The 21,366-nt window shown below is 38.4% G+C and overlaps 2 protein-coding genes across 2 annotated transcripts in view; one reads left to right on the top strand and one right to left on the bottom strand.

Annotated features, from left to right (window-relative positions):
* LOC117301261 (ammonium transporter Rh type A-like) overlaps positions 1 to 21,366 on the bottom strand; it is a 67,406-nt gene that overhangs the window by 45,262 nt on the left and 778 nt on the right. Inside the window, exon 2 of the mRNA XM_033785140.1 lies at positions 4,759 to 4,845. The gene's annotated coding sequence lies outside the window, so the exon portion shown is untranslated. The remainder of the gene's footprint in view (positions 1 to 4,758; positions 4,846 to 21,366) is intronic.
* LOC117301267 (mitochondrial potassium channel ATP-binding subunit-like) lies at positions 123 to 20,864 on the top strand. Its single transcript, XM_033785149.1, has 16 exons — positions 123 to 400; positions 1,402 to 1,553; positions 2,109 to 2,308; positions 3,167 to 3,322; positions 4,042 to 4,187; positions 5,092 to 5,308; positions 6,111 to 6,294; positions 6,987 to 7,165; positions 7,482 to 7,601; positions 8,224 to 8,296; positions 9,282 to 9,415; positions 10,688 to 10,759; positions 16,511 to 16,626; positions 17,400 to 17,521; positions 18,722 to 18,810; positions 19,329 to 20,864. Exons 1-16 carry the CDS (start codon positions 315 to 317, stop codon positions 19,404 to 19,406), a joined length of 2,124 nt encoding a protein of 707 aa, XP_033641040.1. The 5' UTR covers positions 123 to 314; the 3' UTR covers positions 19,407 to 20,864.

The raw sequence follows: 21,366 nt of genomic DNA on the forward strand, positions 1-21,366 counted from the left end.
CCCTCACGAGGCAAACAAAGACCAGGGCAAAATTGTCAGCCCCCCCCCCCCCCAATCCAAATAAATAAATAAACATGCATCAATATATACAAGTAAGGACCTAGTACGTGTTAAAAACTACTTTGCCATGGGAACGTAAGGTTTTTGAGTGGTATTTCAACCAAAGTTTGAAGTGGACGCAGAAACAGCGATAATTGTTTCTTCAAAGACAGTGGTAGAGGGCGCCCTACTAACTTAGCGGAGAGAGTTTGCAGAGCAGAAAACAAGTTTGGTTCATTCGGCAGCGGGAGTGGGGTTTATTAAAATTAAAAACAATGACAATTTTGTTATTTTGCGCTGCCAGCAGGCATGCCCTAAAAATGCAAATGACACCACGCATCTTCCGATCTTCAAACACAGGGTAACGTACAAACAATTCCTAAATTGTATAACCTTTTGGTAAAGTTATTCATTCAAAAGTCGACTAGGACTCGAGACGTGAGACTTTCAACATGTTCAACACAACATAACACAACAGCGTTCGTTACTTACAAAAAGAAGTTTTTATAAAATGGAACGTTCTTATTGTTATGCAAAATAATATGTAACTTGGCCTGCCGTATTTTGACGACAATTGGGCGTGTTTGAAGGGAAGAAGGAGGGAACTTAAACTTTGAATCAACTTTAAATTAATTCAGTTATAAACATGATAAATAAATGCTTGTTTTTAATAATATTGGTTGGCTATTAATTTTATTATAAAAATAAGCATGATAAGTAAAAAAAGAGTTAATTAAAAATAAAAGACCGGGTGTGATGTCTGATAATCTGATGATTGTTTCATTTCTTCAATAATACTAATATAATAATGTTTGTTGAATGTCACATGGATGCTGTATAATTAATAACCCTTATACAAAAACAGTAATCTATAGAATTCTAGTTAGATTTGCTGTCACTTATTAATATTTGGTTTCATGTATTTTAAGAATTCCTATATATCCGGCTGATAATAAGGTTTATCGCGATTGAGTTGAGAACCGCAATGCATTATGGGTAGGCAGGGGGGCATTCATCGCCGCGGTGTATGTAATGTTGTCTTACACGACATGCGCACACAGGGCCTATGTCTCTGTGTGGATAAACCTTATTAATGGGTTGTTTTTGTATGTTGTTAACAGTATAGTGGATTGTAGTTGCGATAACACAACCCTCCTCCCAACGGTCGAGAGGAGGAGTGTTCCGTTATCACAACTAAATAGATTGGTACCCAGAATTAAATTTTATTTTACCCAGTCAGTTCTGTAGCGTGTTATTCAAATGATCTCATTCCAATTTCACTGATTTACAACTTTTTAAATAATAACAATTGACATGATGATTATGATTATAACAATGTCTTTTGATGTTTCTATTTTTTAGATCCTTGTTTACTTCAGTTGGGACTGTCCAATGTTCCAAATCTCCAACCATCTTCAGTCAACGAGTTCTAAGATTATACAACGCTATAACAAGACAATCACTCTGTCCAAAAGATAGAAATGCATCAAAGATCATCCCACAAGTTTCCAGAGGTACATGTATATAATTTTTGCATTCCTAGTACTCCTTGTTAACTTTGAGTACATTCCTACAGACCCATTTACTCGGGGGCTGTACTCCTTTTTTCCCTTCATTTTGTCATTCTCGCTCATACTAGCTCGGTAAGGTTAGGGTTCAGTGTGACCATCATAGATAATTGAGGTTTCGCGGTTGACTTACAAAAAGTTGAGGTTTCGCGGTTGACAAAAAGTATCTGGGGCGCTATTACAGTATGACAAATAATGACAAATTTCAAGAAATAAAGGTGTACAGTGCCCCAGTAACTGGGTCTATTTTATTCCCTATAATTCTTTGTACTGAAAAAAAGTGATAAATGTTCGTAAAATTTAAAATATTATCAAATTGAAACACATATATCACTTCCTCCGTAAGACGCAACTGCACCTCCAAAGTGAGGCTAGAAGTAAAAATTAGTCTGGTCACCTTTTGCTACAACTTTTATAATCCTATGAAGGATACAGGAGACCTGACAAAAATGTCGCTGCATTATTGAGTCTAGTGTCTTGTATTCTTCTACCTAATTCCAGGTTTAGTGCTCCTGGGTGGCAGTCTAAGTTGGAGCCTGTGGGGTGTCGTAGCGGAGTGTAAGATCAGAACCAAAGGAAGTTCTCGTATCTTGGATAAAGACGGCAAATATGCAGAGGATCTGAAACAGCCTCGCTTCAAAAAGAGAAAGTTTCTGAAACTGCTGTGGCCAGATTTTTGGTACTTAGTTGCTGCTGTTGTTGTAAGTAGGTTTTGTTTGTTTTATATTCTCACCAAGAAAGACCTTTTAAGGAAGAATTTAATGAAAAGTGTATTAACCTTGTTTGGGTTGTATCACAGAACAAAATTGTTGCTAGCTTATCAACAAACTTCTGTAAAGTTTATTTATGTCGACTACTTAGGAGTATGCGACACCGGCAACAAATAAGTTAGTCTTGGTGCAAGACCATGGCCCAACAGTGCCAGCTATCTTTATATAGTAATGTGCACGTTGAATGAGAATATACAATTAATGTCTTGCACTAAGACGTGTACCAATAAGTGCATCAATCACGACAACAATCTTTAAGCTAAGAGTCCTTACTCCTTGGTGTTGAGAAGCAACAATAGTTTGTCTTGTTTTAAAGGATCCCCAGGCCTTAAATTTCACTGTTGAAGGGACACAGGTCTCTATGGAGACAACTTTCTATTGAAACCTAACAGAGGGCACCACAGCAAAAGCACAAGGCACCACAGCAATTTCTGTGGGAGCCCTCTGGGACACTTTTGGTCAGGACCAGGGCCCGATTTTATAGAGCTGCTAAAAAAGTTAAGATGTTGCTTAACAATTGGCTGCTCAGCAGAAATAAGCAGGACACCATAGTCACAAATTTGACATGTGACAATATGGTAGTTCATTGGATTCGTAACCTTGAATTCTGGTAATCAAAATGTTATTGTGCTTCGCTACTTTTTTGTGTTTAAGCAGGATTCGTACCCACACTTTCATGACTTGACCAACAGACTGACAAAATTTGAGTTTGATACACTTGTGTGTAAGCTTGCTTTTACAGCTACATGTATTATTACCAAATTGTATTCATTGATTTTCTTCTTGCAGAGTGCATTAGCTGCTGCATTGATCAACGTTCAGATCCCAGTCTTTCTCGGAGATATGGTCCAAGTTGTAGCAGAGGCAGCTGCAAAGCAATATGGGAACTATATGAGTGAGATACGAGGTCCGGCGTTGAAGCTTATCGTTGCGTACTGCCTGCAGGTAGAGTAGAATGATTGCTTTCTTTACCACAAAATTCAATTGTCTTCTCAAAACTTATCTCATGTCACAGGTTTTCAAGGATTCATTTTGTTTTGTCTGTTTTTGTCCTTGTTTTGTTTTGGTTTTGGTTTCACTGCGCCATGGAACACCCAGCAGGGTGAATATGTGTGCATTACAAGTCTTATTATTATAATAACTATTATTGTTAATATTAATCTCCAAAGGAACTTTGAGAAGATGGTAGGGACACTCCCCAAAAACCAACAGTACAAATTTCACCCTACCTCCCTAGGCCAACTTAACCTCAGGCAACCTCAATTCTCATTGATTTATAATTTCCTTAAAGGCACTGTTGGTAATTGTCAAAGATTAGTATTCTCACTAGGTGTATCCCAACATATGCATAAAATAAGAGATTTATGAAAGAAAAAACACCATTGTTGCACAAATCTGTGTGCTTTCTGATGCAAAATAAAAGGCTGGATGAGGCCTGAAGTCTTTTAATATTTGAGAGAGCGACATTATTTCAGAGGGAGCCGTTTCTCACTGTTTTATTTCATCAACAGCTTTCCATTGCTCTTTGCCAAGTTAGTTTTTATACTATGAACATTTTGAGTATATTTACCTATAATAGTGTTCATTGCCTTTAAAGCAAGCTTTGAGATTAAAATTCTTCAAGTAATTTGTTTGTGGTCATTACCAATATTTTATTTGTTTAGGCACTTTGTACCTGTAGTTACATCTCCCTGTTGTCTGCTGTTGGTGAACGCACTGCAGTGAGGATGAGAGAAGCGTTGTTTGCCGCCCTCTTGAGACAAGATATAGCATTTTTTGACACCCATCATACGGGTGAACTAATCAACAGGTTAGTCTCCTGATGGTATTTTGATTATTTTAAAGCATGAGTAAAACTTCAGAAAAATCTATCCTGCTATTCAGGAAGATTTTTGTTTTGGACATTGTTTAATCATCAAGTGTAACAAAATCAAAATAATCAACCAGGGCCCATTTTCATAAACCTGTAAGCACAAAAATTTGTAGACTTGTAGACAAGCTGTTATTGGTCCCATGCGGTGAGGCGAGGGCGAACTGCTGGTTGCCGACTTCTACTCCCCATTAAATGGGACGGTAGTCGTGACAGCTGTAGTAGGATACCGCGGCAGAGTCGGAACACTGTCACTGCGACAGACATTTAACGACTTGTCCACAAGTCTTAAAAAACTTGCTTAGCACAGAAAAGTTTTGCTAAGCAAAGATATTTGTCAAGCAGTACTTTCTGCCTAACAGCATATACTGCAATAACCTATCTTTCTGAAAGTTTGTATAAACTCAGCGCCTTGAGTACCTTGGTTGGTGGATATGTGCACTTTATAAGACTTTGATATTATTATTATTATTATTATTATTATCATAAGTCATAACTTTAGATGAAGTACCTTGTTCTCTCAGTGTCTTCTTCCTTTTTATTTTTGGAAGTTTCCCATCTCAAATCTTGTCTTGACGTGGTCTTTCTCAGCAAAAATCTGTTTTTGATAGTGAGAACAAAGACATGGAATTTATGATTAAAAAAGATTTTAAAAATCCTGACCAAGGTTTGTTTCATTTCAATCCAAGGCTATATCCAAACCGTTATGGCTTTGACTACCATTGTTGCTTAGAGTAACATGATGCTCCATGTCTGTATAGCTAACATAGTGGGCCTGCATAGTAGACTTAAATGACCTTTGACCTCAGCATTCTCCAAACTTTCTTTTTTAATCATCTTGCAGATTATCAGCGGACGTTCAAGATTTCAAAAGCGCCTTCAAGCTTTGTGTAGCACAGGGTCTACGAGGCATAACTCAAGTCCTTGGTGCTAGCGTTGCTATGTACGTCTTGTCTCCAAAGTTGACTCTACTACTCATAGCAGTCGTTCCAGGAGTTGTTATCGTCGGGACATTCATCGGAGCTTCTCTAAGATCATTATCACGACAAGTTCAAGAACAGGTCAGTACTCTCTAAGTTCTTGTTTTTCAGTCATTGATCGAGTGAGAAGAATTCCTTCCTTGTCTTCTCTCCATTGAAATCTTGACTAGTATAGTGATTAAGTTCACTTTTCTGAGAGTCCCTAGCTTCACAACTAACAAAATGAAATGAAATTAAACAACAGGTGAGTATTTTCTGAGGTCATGTTTTCCCATTAGGGGAAACTCCATCAAGAAAGAAACCAAAATAAAACATAATTTTCAACTGGCGACTCACACATGTTATCTCTGGTGTATTTTCTAAGGTCTTGTGTTTCATTAGGGAAAGCTCCATTAAGAAAGAGGCTAGAATAAAACATCATTTTCAACTGGCAACTCACACCTGTTATCTCTGTGTATTTTCTAAGGTGTTGTGTTTTATTAGGGGAAAGCTTCATTATGAAAGAGGCCAGAATAAAACATCCTTTTTAAACTGGCAACTCACACCTGTTATCTCTGTGTATTTTCTAAGGTCTTGTGTTTCATTAGGGGAAAGCTCCATTTAAAAAAAAGGCATAAATAAAACATTCCTTTCAACTGGCAACTCACACCTCAATTACACCTTGCACAAACCAGTAGGGCTGCCGATACTGCCCTAGGCAGGTTAACTGCTCCACCTTTAAGTTTAAGTAAATCAATGTAAACACACCTGCTAATGAAAAGGATATATAGTTTCCAAGTCTTTGTGGTGAAACTCAAAAAATCATTACTGGAGCTCTAATAGATAATGTTGTTTTAGGTTATAATTATAACAAACTCTATCCTTCACTTGTCTTTATTTACAGGTTGCTATGGGAACCTCAGTTGCAGATGAAGCGTTAGGTAACATGAGAACAGTACGATCATTTGCAATGGAAGAAAAGGAGCTGGAATTGTACTGCGACGAGATCGAGAAATCCAGACGGCTGAATGAAAGACTAGGTCTTGGTATTGGTCTCTTTCAAGGACTCAGTAACCTAGCTCTTAATGGTAAATGGCATTGATACTATTCTACTGATAGTGTGAACTCTATAACCGGCTGCAGTGGAGACTAATGCTAGTAATTAATATACTCGGATTGAAAAGAGAATTCCAGACGGCTGAATGAAAGACTAGGTCTTGGTATTGGTCTCTTTCATGGGCTCAGTAACCTAGCTCTTAATGGTAAATGGCATTGATACTATTCTACTGATATTGAGAAGTCTACATTATATTATGCAGCTGAATTGGAGACTAGTGATGCTAGTAGTAGTAAACATATTGAGATTGAAAGGTGTATTCATGGCTGAATCAAAGACTATAACTTGCAAGTTTTCTGTTACGCCCAGACATCTAGCTCAATGTCCCCGGCTAGCAGTGAACGGTTTTTGGCACATCCCCGTCTAAGATCCGGCTAGTTATTCCAAAATCCAGGTGTGGATTCCACCAAGAGTTAAGACTTGTCTTATCTCGATTTACAAAATGTAGGACCAGTTACTCATCCCAACATAGCACTAGCCTTAAGTTTTTAATAACTCCAAAAGAGCTTTGTCTCTATCTACTCATGTATTTTCACTTCACTGCTTATGTTACACTTAGTTACCTGTTGATGTGTGTTGTGTTGCCATTCGGCCTCTGAGAAAGACTGTGCTAGGGTTGATATTAATGTCAGGCATTTACATCATGTACTTTTTTTTTTCCAGGGATTATTGTGGGAGTGATTTACAGTGGAGGTTATCTACTAGCCAGTGGTGACATCAAACCAGGTCAACTCATGTCTTTCCTCGTTGCTTCTCAAACTATCCAGAGATCACTAACTAGTATATCAATCCTCTTTGGTCAGGCAATTAGAGGAACCAGCGCCGGGGCTCGAGTCTTTGAGGTATGAGAGAGTAACGACCCGGTCACACAGGCCACGATAACTAGAACGAAAATGAGAACATTAATAATGCACACCCTCGATTTCTTGAATAAGCGTGGGCATATTCTGCTTGGAGCACTTCAACCAAGAGAATGCGTTCTGTTTGCGTTGTTATCGTTATTGTTTTCATTATCGCTGCAGTGTGACATGGCCTGCAGGCCATTTCCTCCACTATTCAAAGGAGCAGTCTAGCCATTTGACTTTCTTACTTGTACTTCATCTGTTTTCCGTTAGGCCTACATCTCTTCAAAAAAACATACATTTTTTTATGTTTCAGTATCTAGAATTGGAGCCAACAATTCCTCTGAAAGGAGGTAAACACATTCCGTTTCACAGTTTCTACGGCAACGTGAGGTTCAACGATGTGACATTCAGCTACCCAACGAGGCCTGAACAGGTGATATATATTTCCTGCAATACTTTTTAAACTGTCTTCAAAGTTTTAGACTGCCTCGGTAATATCATTTAAAGGTTTCATACAAGACTATTTTCAAATAATTGGGGTTGAACAAAAACAAATTGACTAGAGTGGGACTTGAACCTGCGACCTCCCATTCTGGCGCTCTACCAACTGAGCTTCATGTATCTTCAGTCAAAATGCTTGGGCTAAGTGACGAAATTAACAAACCGTTCCCTACATTTAACCTAAGCTGGAATGCAGAGGCAAGATATTGCATTTTACACAGATTTCTTGTGAGGTTAAAAATTTTGAAAGGCGTTGATAAAGAGAAAAAGGCAGGTTCACTTTAAATAGCAGTGTTACACTTAACGCTTGAATGTTCCCCCTGCGAACAAATTTCTAGGTCAAAAAGCTATCAGTGTAGCTGGGCCAATGATTTGGAAGAAAGTCTTCCTACTGTCATAAGGTAATCTGTTACTCTACGTATCTACATTTCTTAAAGTCCTTAAGACTCGGTCTTTTTCCATGTTTAGTTGCCTTCTAGTACGCTATTATCTTGATGGAATAGCGACTTATAAATTTTAATTCTAATGTTATGTTATTGTCTGTTTGTTTCAAGGTTGTTTTGAGTGGATTGACGTTAGATATACCAGCAGGACAAGTGGTGGCTGTCTGCGGCCCGTCAGGAGGGGGTAAGTTCAATGACCTCTAACAAGTGATCCACAAAGCGTAAACAGCTCCTTCGCATGTTGAAAGATGTAAAGCCTCGTGTGTAGAAGAGGAATCTGAGTGCAGGGACATCTGTGGACCGCCATTCAGGCCTGATACTTCACGGTGGCAACGAAGGCCCCCGTGCCCCCTGGTCATTGCCTTGGTTCCCTTGATAATGCTCAAGTAGAAATTGATAATTGGTTCATCATAGGGTGCCCTTTACCAAGGAGAATATGCCTTGATGCCCTTGCCCTTGAACAAAGCATAGATCGCCATTGCTTTGTGCTCTACATATTTGTAGGAAGTTAATTTCATTTTTCAATTACTAAATCTAGTTAGAGAAGCCAAGGGTGCTTGAACTTGGTTTGCAGTAACACCATGTGTGTATCTACTTGCCAGGTAGAGTTTGTTCTTAGAGAACTCTCTTTCTTTATTCTACTACCGCGTAGTAGATTGTTCGGGTGTTCGGGAGACTTCTCAGTTCTGAAAAGAACTGTCCTGCTTTTTAACTATTACCCGGGCGGATGGTATAAAAAATAGGCTGGGACTACTACTTTAGCTTACAGGTTCGTAATTAACTGTACTAACGCGGAGTCAGTTCTTAAATTGGTCTCAACGTTTCGACTAGCTTGCTCAAGTCATCTTCAATGTACTAGCCAAGAACCCAATGGAGAGAAGACAAGGAAGGAAGTTTCAGTTTTAAATGTGGTAGGGAAACCTCGGGGAATTGTTCCAGGGAAAATCCACACAGTTAGGTACATGTAGGAACTGAAAACCCAATCGGCATAGTGCCACAGTGGGATATGAATCGAGGGTTCTAGACATCATCAGTTGAAGATTCTTGTAAAGGAATTAGACTTCTCAAAGCTTCGAGAACCTAGCTTCCCAAATTATTATTAATGAAATGCAGGAAAATGTCACTTACAGGTTCTAACATTTTTTTATTATTATTTTACTTCTGTACAGGGAAATCTACAATTGCTGCCTTACTTGAAAGGTTCTATGATGTCACTAAAGGCTCTGTTACTATTGACAACGTGAATATTAATGAGCTTGACCCCAGTAAGCTGCGAGGTCAGACAATTGGTTTCATTAATCAGGTGAGTTGTTTAATTTGTAGTAACTTGACAACCCTCCTACTCTTTGTACCATTTTTGGAGCAAATTGGCCAACCATTATTTAAAACAATTCACCAAGGCAGGTTTTGTAATGTGGCCCTACTTTAAAAATAACTTTTCAAAGTACAGTGTACATTACACGCATTCGCTACTTTTTTTTATTTCTGATATCATATGTAATATTCAAAACCACAGTGGATGATAATAAATGGTCAGACAGTAGGAGTGTTGACTGTGCACTGTGTAGATCATCACATTTCAGGCTGGCATAGTTTATGTATCTTTCAAAACCACAGTGGATGATATTAAATGGTCAGATAGTTAGGAGAGTTAACCTTATACTGCGTAGATGCCATCACTACATGATAAATTTTTGTCCAGGCAGTCATAGTTTATGTATAATTAAAAAACCACAGTGGATGATATTGAATGGTCAGACAGTAGGAGGGTTGACCTTATACTGTGTCGATGCCATCACCACATTGATACAATATTGTTCAGTTAGTCATAGTTTTATCTATAAATTAAAACCACAGTGGATGATATTGAATGGTCCGATAGTAGGAGGGTTGACCTTGTTCTGTGTAGATGCCATCACCACATGATATCATATTGCAGGCCGACATAATTTATCTATAGCTCAAAACCACAGTGGATGTTATTCAATGGTCAGACAGTAGGAGGGTTAAGATAGGAAGTTACCATAATGCACAATTTAACATTTTACACGTATACAAATAAGAAGTTCTTAAGAACAAATTTTAAACAAACATCTCTAAATTTTAACATATAAACCAATAGTCTAATTATCTGACTATTATTCATATTGGACCTAATTCTGAACCAAATGATTTTCAAAACAGAATGTGAAACACTTTCCTTGTAAGCACCAATAAGGGACAGCTATACAATAAAGATTTTCCTCAGAAAATAAACATCCTTTTCATCTGTGGGCGTGTTAACATTGGACTCTTTGGATCATTAAAGGCAGGTGGATGTGCAGTTATCGGCCTGGTCAGCAGCCCTACTGTTTTGCGAATGGGACGTAAAGCCATTGGTCCCATGTGTTATGTAAAGCATGTAAAAGAACACAGTGCACTTATCGAAAAGAGGAGGGGTTCGCACCATTATTATTATTATTATTATTATTATTATTATTATTATTATTATTATTATTATTATTATTATTATTATTATTATTATTATTATTATTATTATTATTATTATTGTTGTTGTTATTATTTATTTGTTTAGGAGCCGGTGTTGTTCGCAACGAGTGTGATAGAAAATATCCGGTATGGAAATCCAGATGCATCGGATCAAGAGGTAAGACTTAATCAAGCAGCCTGTGTACCATACAACCAAACAGGCAGTTTCGGTTGTAATGTATTAAGGGCCAGACTATATGTACTTCAAGTTCCTGATATAGCCCCGGTTTGCTCTTAAAGGCAGTAGACACTAATGGTAATTACTCAAAATAATAATTGGCATAAAACCTTTCTTGGTAACGAGTAATGGGGAGCTGTTGATAGTCTGAAACATTGTGAGAAACATCTCCCTTTGAAGTAACGTAGTTTTTGAGAAAGAAGTAATTTTCCACTAATTTGATTTCCAGACCTCAGATTTAGAATTTGAGGTCTCGAACTCAACCATCTGAAAGCACACGACTTCGTGTGACAAGGGTGTTTTTTTTTCACTTTTATCTGGCAACTTTGACAACCGATTGAGCTCAAGTTTTCACAGGTTTGTTATTTTGTGCATATGGTGAGAAGACTAATCTTTGACAATTACCAACAGTGACCAGTGTCTTTTTAAAAGGCACTGGATGCTTTGTCAAAACCATTCTCACTTGGTACAACATATATCCCAATATCTGCATAAAATAACAATTCTGGAAAAACTTGTACTCAATTGGTCATCGAAATAGCAAGCAAGTAATAGAAGACAAAACACCCATGTTGCAGAGATTTGTGTGCTTTTAGATGCCTAAGAAAGCATTCAGGCTTAAAGTCTTTCTCAGATTCAAATATTTTAGTGAGAATTTTCCTTCCTCAAAAGCTACATTTTATATAATTCAGAGGGAATCGTTTCACACGAGGTTTTGTACACTTAAGAAGTGGTACAATAAGCACAAAATGGCTTAAATACTCTCCTAGACTGGCAACAAAACTGTTTTTACAAAATCATCTAAAAATCTGGTAGTACACACAACACTCAAATTTAACTTTTTAACATTTCATTTTCAACTTTACGATGGTAAATATTTATCTGCTTAGCAGACCTAAAACGACATCTATGATTTAACAAAATCTCAACTAGTGGCAGGCTCTATATGCAAAACCTCAACATACCTATTGGATTAACAGTCGGTTTGATTTCTAAAGAATCCTACTTACTAATTTAAAGCTAATTCGTCGAAAATCGCTGGTGTTCACTGGTCAGTTTACAGTAGTTTGCGTATTTTCACAGTAGAGCAGGTCTTTAATAGGCCTTGGAGTCTAGTATACAACTACTGACTGCTTCGAGTGCTATGGTTAAAACTACGACACCCGAGGTGATCCGAGCGTTCTATTTTTCCAAGGCGCAGCCCAACAGACTATTTATCATCTTCATACACGTAACGTTCCTACGTGCGTTTCAGATACACAGATAAACAACTAATTGGGTTAGAGGTTGGTGAAAAGACGTCTGGGTACTGCACACCGTGTGATAGTCATCGGACTATCACACTGCAAACGATGCACTTTCACACGACAAACGTTTACAGGACCTCGGAGTGGACTGTTCAGTTTACAGTACTTGAGAGTTTGGTGTTTAGTTTACAGGACTGCAGAGTGTGGTGTTCAGTTTACAGGAATTGAGAGTGTGGTGTTCAGTTTACAGGACTTCAGAGTGTTGTGTTCAGTTTACAGGACTTCAGAGTGTTGTGTTCAGTTTACAGTACTTGAGAGTGTTGTGTTCAGTTTACAGGACTTCAGAGTGTTGTGTTCAGTTTACAGGACTTCAGAGTGTTGTGTTCAGTTTACAGCAATTCAGAGTGTGGTGTTCAGTTTACAGGACTTCAGAGTGTGGTGTTCAGTTTACAGGACTTTCAGGGTGTGGTGTTCAGTTTACAAGACTTCAGAGTGTGGTGTTCAGTTTACAGGACTTCAGGGTGTGGTGTTCAGTTTACAAGACTTCAGAGTGTGGTGTTCAGTTTACAAGACTTCAGAGTGTGGTGTTCAGTTTACAGGACTTCAGAGTGTGGTGTTCAGTTTACAGGACTTTCAGGGTGTGGTGTTAAGTTTACAAGACTTCAGAGTGTGGTGTTCAGTTTACAGGACTTCAGGGTGTGGTGTTCAGTTTACAAGACTTCAGAGTGTGGTGTTCAGTTTACAAGACTTCAGAGAGTGGTGTTCAGTTTGCTGGACTTCAGAGTGTGGTGTTCAGTTTACAGGACTTCAGAGTGTGGTGTTCAGTTTACAGGACTTTCAGGGTGTGGTGTTCAGTTTACAAGACTTCAGAGTGTGGTGTTCAGTTTACAGGACTTCAGGGTGTGGTGTTCAGTTTACAAGACTTCAGAGTGTGGTGTTCAGTTTACAGGACTTGAGAGTGTGGTGTTCAGTTTACAGGACTTCAGAGCGTGGTGTTCAGTTTACAGGACTTCAGAGTGTGGCGCTCAGTTTACAGGACTTCAGAGTGTGGTGATCAGTTTACAAGACTTCAGAGCGTGGTGTTCAGTTTACAGGACTTCAGAGTGTGCGGTCCCGTTACACAGAACATCAGAGTGTGGTGTTCAGTTTACATGACTGCAGAGTATGGTGTTCTCTGAACAGATTTTGAGTGTGGTGGTCAGTTTACAGGACTTCAGAGTATGGTGTTCAGTTTACAGGACTTCCCGTATTTTCATAGAGCAGTTCTTCAAGGAATAGACGTTGCCTCTCCAGTGTGCCCATTGTAAACCTTGTGCCCATTCCACTTGACTCTGGTTGAACCATCTGCCGTTAAGGTGTGCATGAAAACAGGCATTAAACCACCATCCTCCTTTATCACGTTGTGCACAGTCTCCACTATTGTAACTATCATTGTCCTGATCCTTGGTACTGAATGACTGGCCATTGTGCACTGCCATTGAATCACGCACTGAGCTGTCATTATTGTAGGAACCAACTAGGAGAGTGTACTTATCACCTGTTACAGCAAACTCACCATAACTGGCCCAAGCTGTGTTTCCTTCCCAATCAGCCATATTTACCATTAATTGCCATTGTCCTGACTCAGTAAGGTTACGTAAGATGTCATTACCCAGCCAGAACTCAGTGGAGAGATCACCAAACCCAGATTGGTATTCTGCCCATTTGCGGTAAAAGACAACTGAGCCATCTTGTCTCCTCTGGAACACGATCCAGCCTCCTCCATCTGTCTCCATATCACAGTAGACCTTCACCCCATCAGTCAGGCCAGCAGGGTAGATGGTGTAGATGCCACTCTGACAGCTACCAGCCTGGTGTAACTTCAGACAACTGCTATTTTGTGCAGAGTCTGGTGCTGAAAGTGAAGGAGTTTCCAAGTTGCCATCATAGTAAGCAACTCCTTGCAGCTCAATGAAGTCATCAGGGCTTTGAGATTGAGTAGCATTGCTCAACTGACAAACATAGCTACATGTGTAATAGTTGAATGATGCACAGTGTGGATCCATAGTGCAGTCTCGCCCACAGATCACAGGAGATGATACACTCTTCCATTTAAACACATGATTAACCAAAGCACGGTTACTTGCTGTGTAAAATATTTGAGTGTACCTAATAGCACACTCGCTGTAGCATTGTTGTACGATAAGAGTTACAATGATGGATGTTATAAAAATAACAGACTTCATTTTCATGCCGAGTTTAAAAGTTATGGGATGGCATCAATTACATGTACCAGCACCGAGAGTCTGTCTTCACTCGACAGTGGAAACGGGTGTTATGTGACAACAAAATAGACTTGGAACTCATTAAGTACACTCGCATTGAGAATCTGTTCAAGTAATTACATGAGCTAGAAGATCAATGTTGAAATCGTAAATCTCAAAGACAAACAATTATAAACTGATTGATTTTCTCCTTGTTTACAACAGTTGCCATGGTTAGCTTAAATTGTGGTTTTTGTCAGCCTTCTGTTTTTGTCTTCATAGTGTCTCTTTTCTATCCAAATGAAATAATTTGTTCAAGTACTTATTTATAATGAGCTAGAAGGTCAAGGTTCAAATCGTTAATCTCAAAGACAAACAATTATAAACTGATGGATTTTCTCTTTGTTTACAACAGTTGCCATGGTTATCTGATAGCGGTTTTGGTCTGCCTTTGTCTTAGTCATTGTTTTGTCCCAAATCAAAATGAAATAATTTGTTCAAGTACAGTCACATAAGCTACAGGCTCAATTTTAAAATCATAAATACGAAAGACAAACAATTATAAACTGATTAATTTTGTCTTTGTTTACACCAGTTTCCATGGTTATATTACCGATAATAATTTGAGCAGCCTTCTGTTTTTGTCTTAGTAATTGCTTTGTCCTCAACCAAAATGAAATTGTATCCTCCATTGATTATCTCATTATTCTAATCTCGATTTGCATGCTGTGCTTCATTACATTGAAGCCTAGTGTTAAAGTCTAACCACATGCTTAGTAAGTATTTTAATCAAAGAAGGGATAAAAAGGTTTGGGCAAGTTTTGTCCTAAAGCTCACTGATTCTAATCAAAGAAATATTTTCATCTGGAAGTTCACCGTTTCTAAAGTTCATACCAGTTACTAATCCTGCAGAGAAATATTTCCATCTGGAAACTCATCGTTTCTAAAGTTCATACCAGTACCAATCCTCCAGAGAAATGTTTCAATCTGAAAGCTCATTGATTATAAAGTTCATTCCAGTACCAATCCTCCAGATAAATATTTCCATCTGAAAACTCACTGATTCTAAAGTTCATACCAGTACCAATCCTCCAGATAAATATTTCCATCTGAAAGCTCACTGATTCTAAAGTTCATACCAGTACCAATCCTCCAGATAAATATTTCCATCTGAAAGCTCACTGATTCTAAAGTTCATTCCAGTACCAATCCTCCAGATAAATATTTCCATCTGAAAACTCACTGATTCTGAAGTTAATACCAGTACCAATCCTCTAGAGAAATATTTCCATCTGGGATGAAGCCTCACTGATTCTAAAGTTCATACCAGTACCATTCCAACAGAAAAAATTTCCATCTGAAGCCTCACTGATCCTAAATTTCATACCAGTACCACTCCTCAAGAGAAATATTTCCATCAAAAAGCTCACTGATTCTAAAGTTCATACATGTACCAATGTACAAATAATTTTATTTCCATCAAAAAGCTCACTGATTCTAAAGTTCATACATGTACCAATGTACAAATATTTCCATCTGAAAGCTCACTGATTCTAAAATTCTTATTAGTAATAATCCTCCAGAGAATATTGATGTGAAAGGGCACTCTGATTCTTCAGTTCATACCAGTTCAAATATTTCAAAGCTGATTTTGATTGATTAGATTAAAAAAAAAAATAATAATAAATTTAAAAAAAAACTTTCGTATATTTTAATTTGATGTCAACTGAAATGTGACCTACAGCGCAATTTCTTGTTAAAGGCAGTGGAAACTATGGGTAATTAGTCAAAATAACTATTAGCATAAAACCTTACTTGGTATCATGCAATGGGGAGAGGTTGATATTATTAAATAGTGTGAGAATTGGCTTCCTCTGAAATGACGTAGTTTTCGAGAAAGAAGTCATTTTCCTCGAATTTGATTTTGATACCTCAAATTTAGAATTTGAGGTCACAAAATCAAGCATCCGAATGCACACAACTTCGGTTGGCAAGGGTGTTTTTTCTTTCATTATTATCTCGCAACTTCGATGACCAATTGAGCTCAAATTTTCACAGGTTTGTTATTTTATGCATATGTTGAGATACACCAAGTGAGGAGACTGGTCTTAGCCAATTACCAAAATATAGTGTCCACTGTCTATAAGAAAATGGCTTATGTTTGTTTAATAATTCTAAAACAAAATTTTGTTTTCTTTAAGGTTTATGAGGCAGCCGCTCTAGCCAATGCTCATGATTTCATTCTTGGATTTCCAGAGGGGTACAAAACAATCCTTGGTGAGCGTGGCGTTACAATATCGGGCGGACAGAAGCAAAGGTAAACGTTATTCATAAATACCTCGGACAGTTTTGCTATTCCTATTGGTGGAGAGCGCGTCACGTGGGTGTGTATAAACCTTTGGTCATGACCAGCAAAAATGGGTTAAAACATCATCGTGACATGCCAGCTTGCACCTGTTCTTATAAGACAGTTTCTTGATTCCTATTGGTCGAGAGCAACGGCTGAAACAGTTGTGCCACATCACGCGATACGCGCAGAAGTACACTGTATAACCTGGGCAACAAAGTGCTCCATAGACTTTCTCATACACAATATAATCCTCTTACTCTCACAGGTACTTATTTATACCCCCTGGGTGAGGCGAAGCAATTATTGTAAAGTATCTTGCTCAACAACACAAGTGCCATGACTGGGATTGGAACCCACGCTATGATGACTTAACCACCAGAACTTCTATTCATGACACACCTCAAAAACATTACTTTGTAATGAGCAATGGAGAGCTGTTGATAGTATAAAAAAAATGTGAGAAACGACTCCCTCTGAAGTAACGTAGTTTTCGAGAAAGGGGTTATTTCACACTCAAAAAAACAAAATGTATACAAAGGGCAATGTCATTGGAAAATCTTTAAGTCTAAGGGTTACTTTTAAAGGGGCACTAAGGCAAGAATCAGGGCAAGAGAACATGGCCTTTGTGGCCTTCGTGTAAATCTAGGCCTGGAACATTTCCCTCAACAATGATGGTACCTTTACTTTGACATTTTGGATTGTTTTTAGCAGTTAACAATCTTGTAATTTTCTTATAACAGAATAGCAATTGCTCGAGCCCTTGTTAAGAATCCCTCCATTCTGATTCTTGATGAGGCGACCAGCGCCCTCGACACCGAGTCTGAGAGAGTCGTCCAAGAAGCAATCGACAAAGTCTCAAAAGGTAGGTTGAAAATTAGAAAAATGTTTTGACTACATTGAATACTAATATAGGCATTGGTTGGAATTGTGTCTCGGTATCTTTTGGACAACCTGTTTTAAGTTTATAAAATTTCCAGCAATTTTGGAAACCCTTTTACCAAATCTGGAAACCTTGAAAAGCTGGTATAACATTTTCCAACCCTCGTACTCTTGCTTATATTTTCTTCAGAAGTTGATATAAAATTTGCATCAGGGATAGAGAATATTATTTTGTTTTCCCCATAACATCAACACTATTAATCAAGTTGTTTAGCAAAGTGGAAGTGTCGTGGCCGAGTGGTTAAAGGAACACGTTGCCTTGGATCGGTCGAGTTGGTCTTTGAAAAGCATTCTGTAACCGTTTGTTATGAAATGCATATGGTTAGAAAGTTATTGTAAAAGTAGAATATATTGATCTACACAAATATGCCTTGAAATTGTGTGGTTTACTTTTAACCTTGTCGACTAACGCAGTCGGCCATTTATGGGAGTCAAACTGTTGACTCCCATAAATGGCCGACCGGGATAGTTCGCGACATAAAAGGAAAACCATGCAATTTTGAGTGATACTTACTTGTGTGGATCATTATATTCTACTTTTAAAACATCTTTCTAACCCTATGCATTTCATAACAAACGGTTTCAAACGCTTTTAATAGACCAACTCGTCTGATCCAAGGCAACGTGTTCCTTTAAGAGCACTGAACTGAATTCAAACTCTGGTATTCTGACAGCAGATTGTGGGTTCGAGTCCCAGTTGTGGCACTTGTGTCCCTAATAAGCAAGACACGTAACCATTGCGACGTCATTCGGATGGGACGTAAATCCATTGGTCCTTTGTGTTGTGTTACGCATGTAAAAGAACCCAGTGCACTTTATTGAAAAGAGAAGGGGTTCGCTTTGCAGTGTTCCTGGTTTGATATGCAGCATATTGTGCCACAGCACCTTGTAAACCATTACATGGTGCGTTTTAGAATAATAGGTCTCATACTTCTAAGCGTAGCTCCACATACATACACTAAACCTTGCAGGACAAAATACTGAGTGCTTTGATACGCCCTTTGTCGTGACAAAGCGCTGTTTAAGAATCTAGTATTATTATCTCTACATGTATATAAAGACGCTAGTATTATTGAAGAGAAGGTAATGCTGTTGTTTTTCTTCAATCCATTATTTCTCCTAGGAAGAACAGTTCTTGTCATAGCACATAGACTGAGTACAATCAGAAACGCTGATCTTATAGCTGTACTTAATCATGGAAGTATTCAAGAGGTAGGTTAAAATGAAATTCTGCTTACCAGAATAAGGTTACCGACCAAACTACCATGTCACTCTGCTAAGCAGAAAATTCTGTTGAAGGAACATTACAGAATTGGTTTTTGCTAATAAAACAAGTAGAGGTTGATTTTGTGTTGTGTATGAAAAAGCATTTGGAGCGCCACAGCAGCCCATCCAGGGCTGTATAACCCCCATGGAGCTGAGAAAGATTAAAGGAATGTTATTGGCCCAACCAGGGCACTAATGTAAAGCGCATTGATACGGCTATTGTAAAATGCCCTATATAAGAACAAGTCACTATTATTATTATTTGTTACAACTTCAGTTACTGATGACAGTGACAGACTGAACTCATGTATTAAAACGTCTCATTTACTTCACAACAAAACAAGATGGATGCCATCCACAACAACACATGGCATGGACACGTCTAATCAACAGAGGGTGCTATAATATATCTCACACTGCAGGTAATCACATAATAAAATTTTCATCTACTTGTCTTCCCATAGATTGGAACACATGCAGAGCTGCTAAAGAAAGGCGGTGTCTATGCTGATCTTATAAAGGGACAAGCAGCAAAGACATGAGTCTGGGAAAGAAGACATCCTTAGACTGGGACGTCCTTGTACTGAGACATAAGGCCTGTTACTGAACCACTCTCTTGGTCTAGAATAATCATGGGATGAAACATTTGTGTCAGTACTTCTTAGGGCTGGGGCATTGTAGGCTAGGACAGACTTGGGCTAAAACATCCTCCCACCTAAGATATGACTAAGGTATCATTGGCCTGCAACATCCTAGGCTTGACATCCGTGGCTGGACATTATTGGGCATAAAAACCATTGAGCTGATTGGGCCTACTTGTATACCACTCCCTTGGGCTAGAACATTCATGGGATGAGTATACTTGTGTCAGTATTTCCTTGGGCTAAATTCCTGTAGGCTAGGACATACTTGGGCTAGAACATCCTTCTGCGTAAAGTATGGCTAAGTATCGTTGGCCTGCGACATCCAGGGCTGGACATTCTTGGGCTAGGACATTATTGGGCGTAGCCATCATTGGGCTGATTGGGTCTATAACACTCGTGGTCTAGAACATTCATGGCATGAAACAAACTTGTGTCAGCACTTCCTTGGGCTAAAACATTGTAGGCTAGGACAGACTTGGGCTATTTCATCCTTCTGACTAAAGGTATGACTAAGGTATCGTTTGCCTGCAACATCCTAGGCTGGACATCTTTTGCTGGACATTCTTGGGCCATGACATTCTTGGGCTTAGACATCATTGGGCTGATTGGGCCTATACCACTGACTCCCTCGGGCTAGAACATCCGTGGGACGAAACAAACTTGTGTCGGCACTTCCTTGGGCTAGAACATTGTAGGCTAGGACAGACTTGGGCTAGGGCATGTTTAGGCTAGGGCATGTTTAGGCTAGGACAGACTTGGGCTAGTGAACAGCCTTCCGACCTTCCTTGGTACTGTTGGCCTGCGACATCATTGGCAGGGATATTCTTGGGCTAGGATATCCTACATGTATAAGGACTTGTCTCTATCTTTGATCTTGGAGAGATTGAGAGACTAGGCAAGTCAATAATAGCTTTCCTTTTAACACTGCCCATAGATGAGTTTTTGAAGTAGAAATGGGTAAAATACATATTTTTTGAAAGAATTTAAAAAAATTGACAACCTTTGCTTTTAAACATGTACACATTCTCAGACCAGTACAATTTCCATCATTGTCTGGTAACAAAAATCATTCCGAAGTCATGGTTTTCAATCTGTTGTCATGGTTACTGAGGAGGCCTTTGTTAACTGCCCTCTATTAGTATTGTTTACTCGTTCTCCAGAACTGCTCGTAACCAAAACTGTTACTCATCACAAAAACAACTTTACTTGACTGAAACACGTTGTTACTCGTTACTCAAATGAAAATGTACTTTGACTCGATCTTAGGAGATTTTGTTCAAAATAAAGTTGTCTAATTTATGTTGCGTTAAAATAAACTAAATGCCATTGCTATCCGAGATAATAAGAATAAAGCACTGGGAAAAGTAAATTGAAATTGTCTCTGATTGATTTATGTTTAAATGATATTTATCATAACATTCTCACATTGTCGACATGCAACTCATTTCAATATAAAATTTGTTGGTTAAAACTACCAAATTTGGTAGTTGAAACTAACAGACTATACTATTAGTACTTGGCGATTTTTTTAAATGAAACCTAGTAACTTTTGGAATCTAAAAAAATAGCGGTTTTATATTTAAAGACAGGTTTATACTCGTCTAACACAAGTACGTATTTTCACTAATGTCCCAACTCATGCAAAAATAACAAACCTGTGCAAATTTGGGCCCAGTTGGTCATTGGAAGAAAGTAATGAAAGAAAAAACACTTAGATAGTTGGAGTAATTATCAAAGGTTTAGATACAATTTTTGGGGTTAACTGACCAAACCTTTATCATAGAACCTTCAATTTATGGGTATCAAATCGTTTTGCTGTACAAGTGCCTGTTTCTTGTTTAAGTATGGAAGTGTGATC

Source organism: Asterias rubens, chromosome 17, assembly GCF_902459465.1.
Source record: "Asterias rubens chromosome 17, eAstRub1.3, whole genome shotgun sequence".
NCBI lineage: Eukaryota > Metazoa > Echinodermata > Asteroidea > Forcipulatida > Asteriidae > Asterias > Asterias rubens.

Excerpts from the sequence above, each read along its gene's own strand:
- LOC117301267 (XM_033785149.1), top strand. The coding sequence starts at position 315 with ATGACAATTTTGTTATTTTGCGCTGCCAGCAGGCATGCCCTAAAAATG. Across the intron at positions 1,554-2,108 it reads CATCCCACAAGTTTCCAGAG|GTTTAGTGCTCCTGGGTGGC; the intron begins GTACATGTATAT and ends ACCTAATTCCAG. Across the intron at positions 4,188-5,091 it reads ACGGGTGAACTAATCAACAG|ATTATCAGCGGACGTTCAAG; the intron begins GTTAGTCTCCTG and ends ATCATCTTGCAG.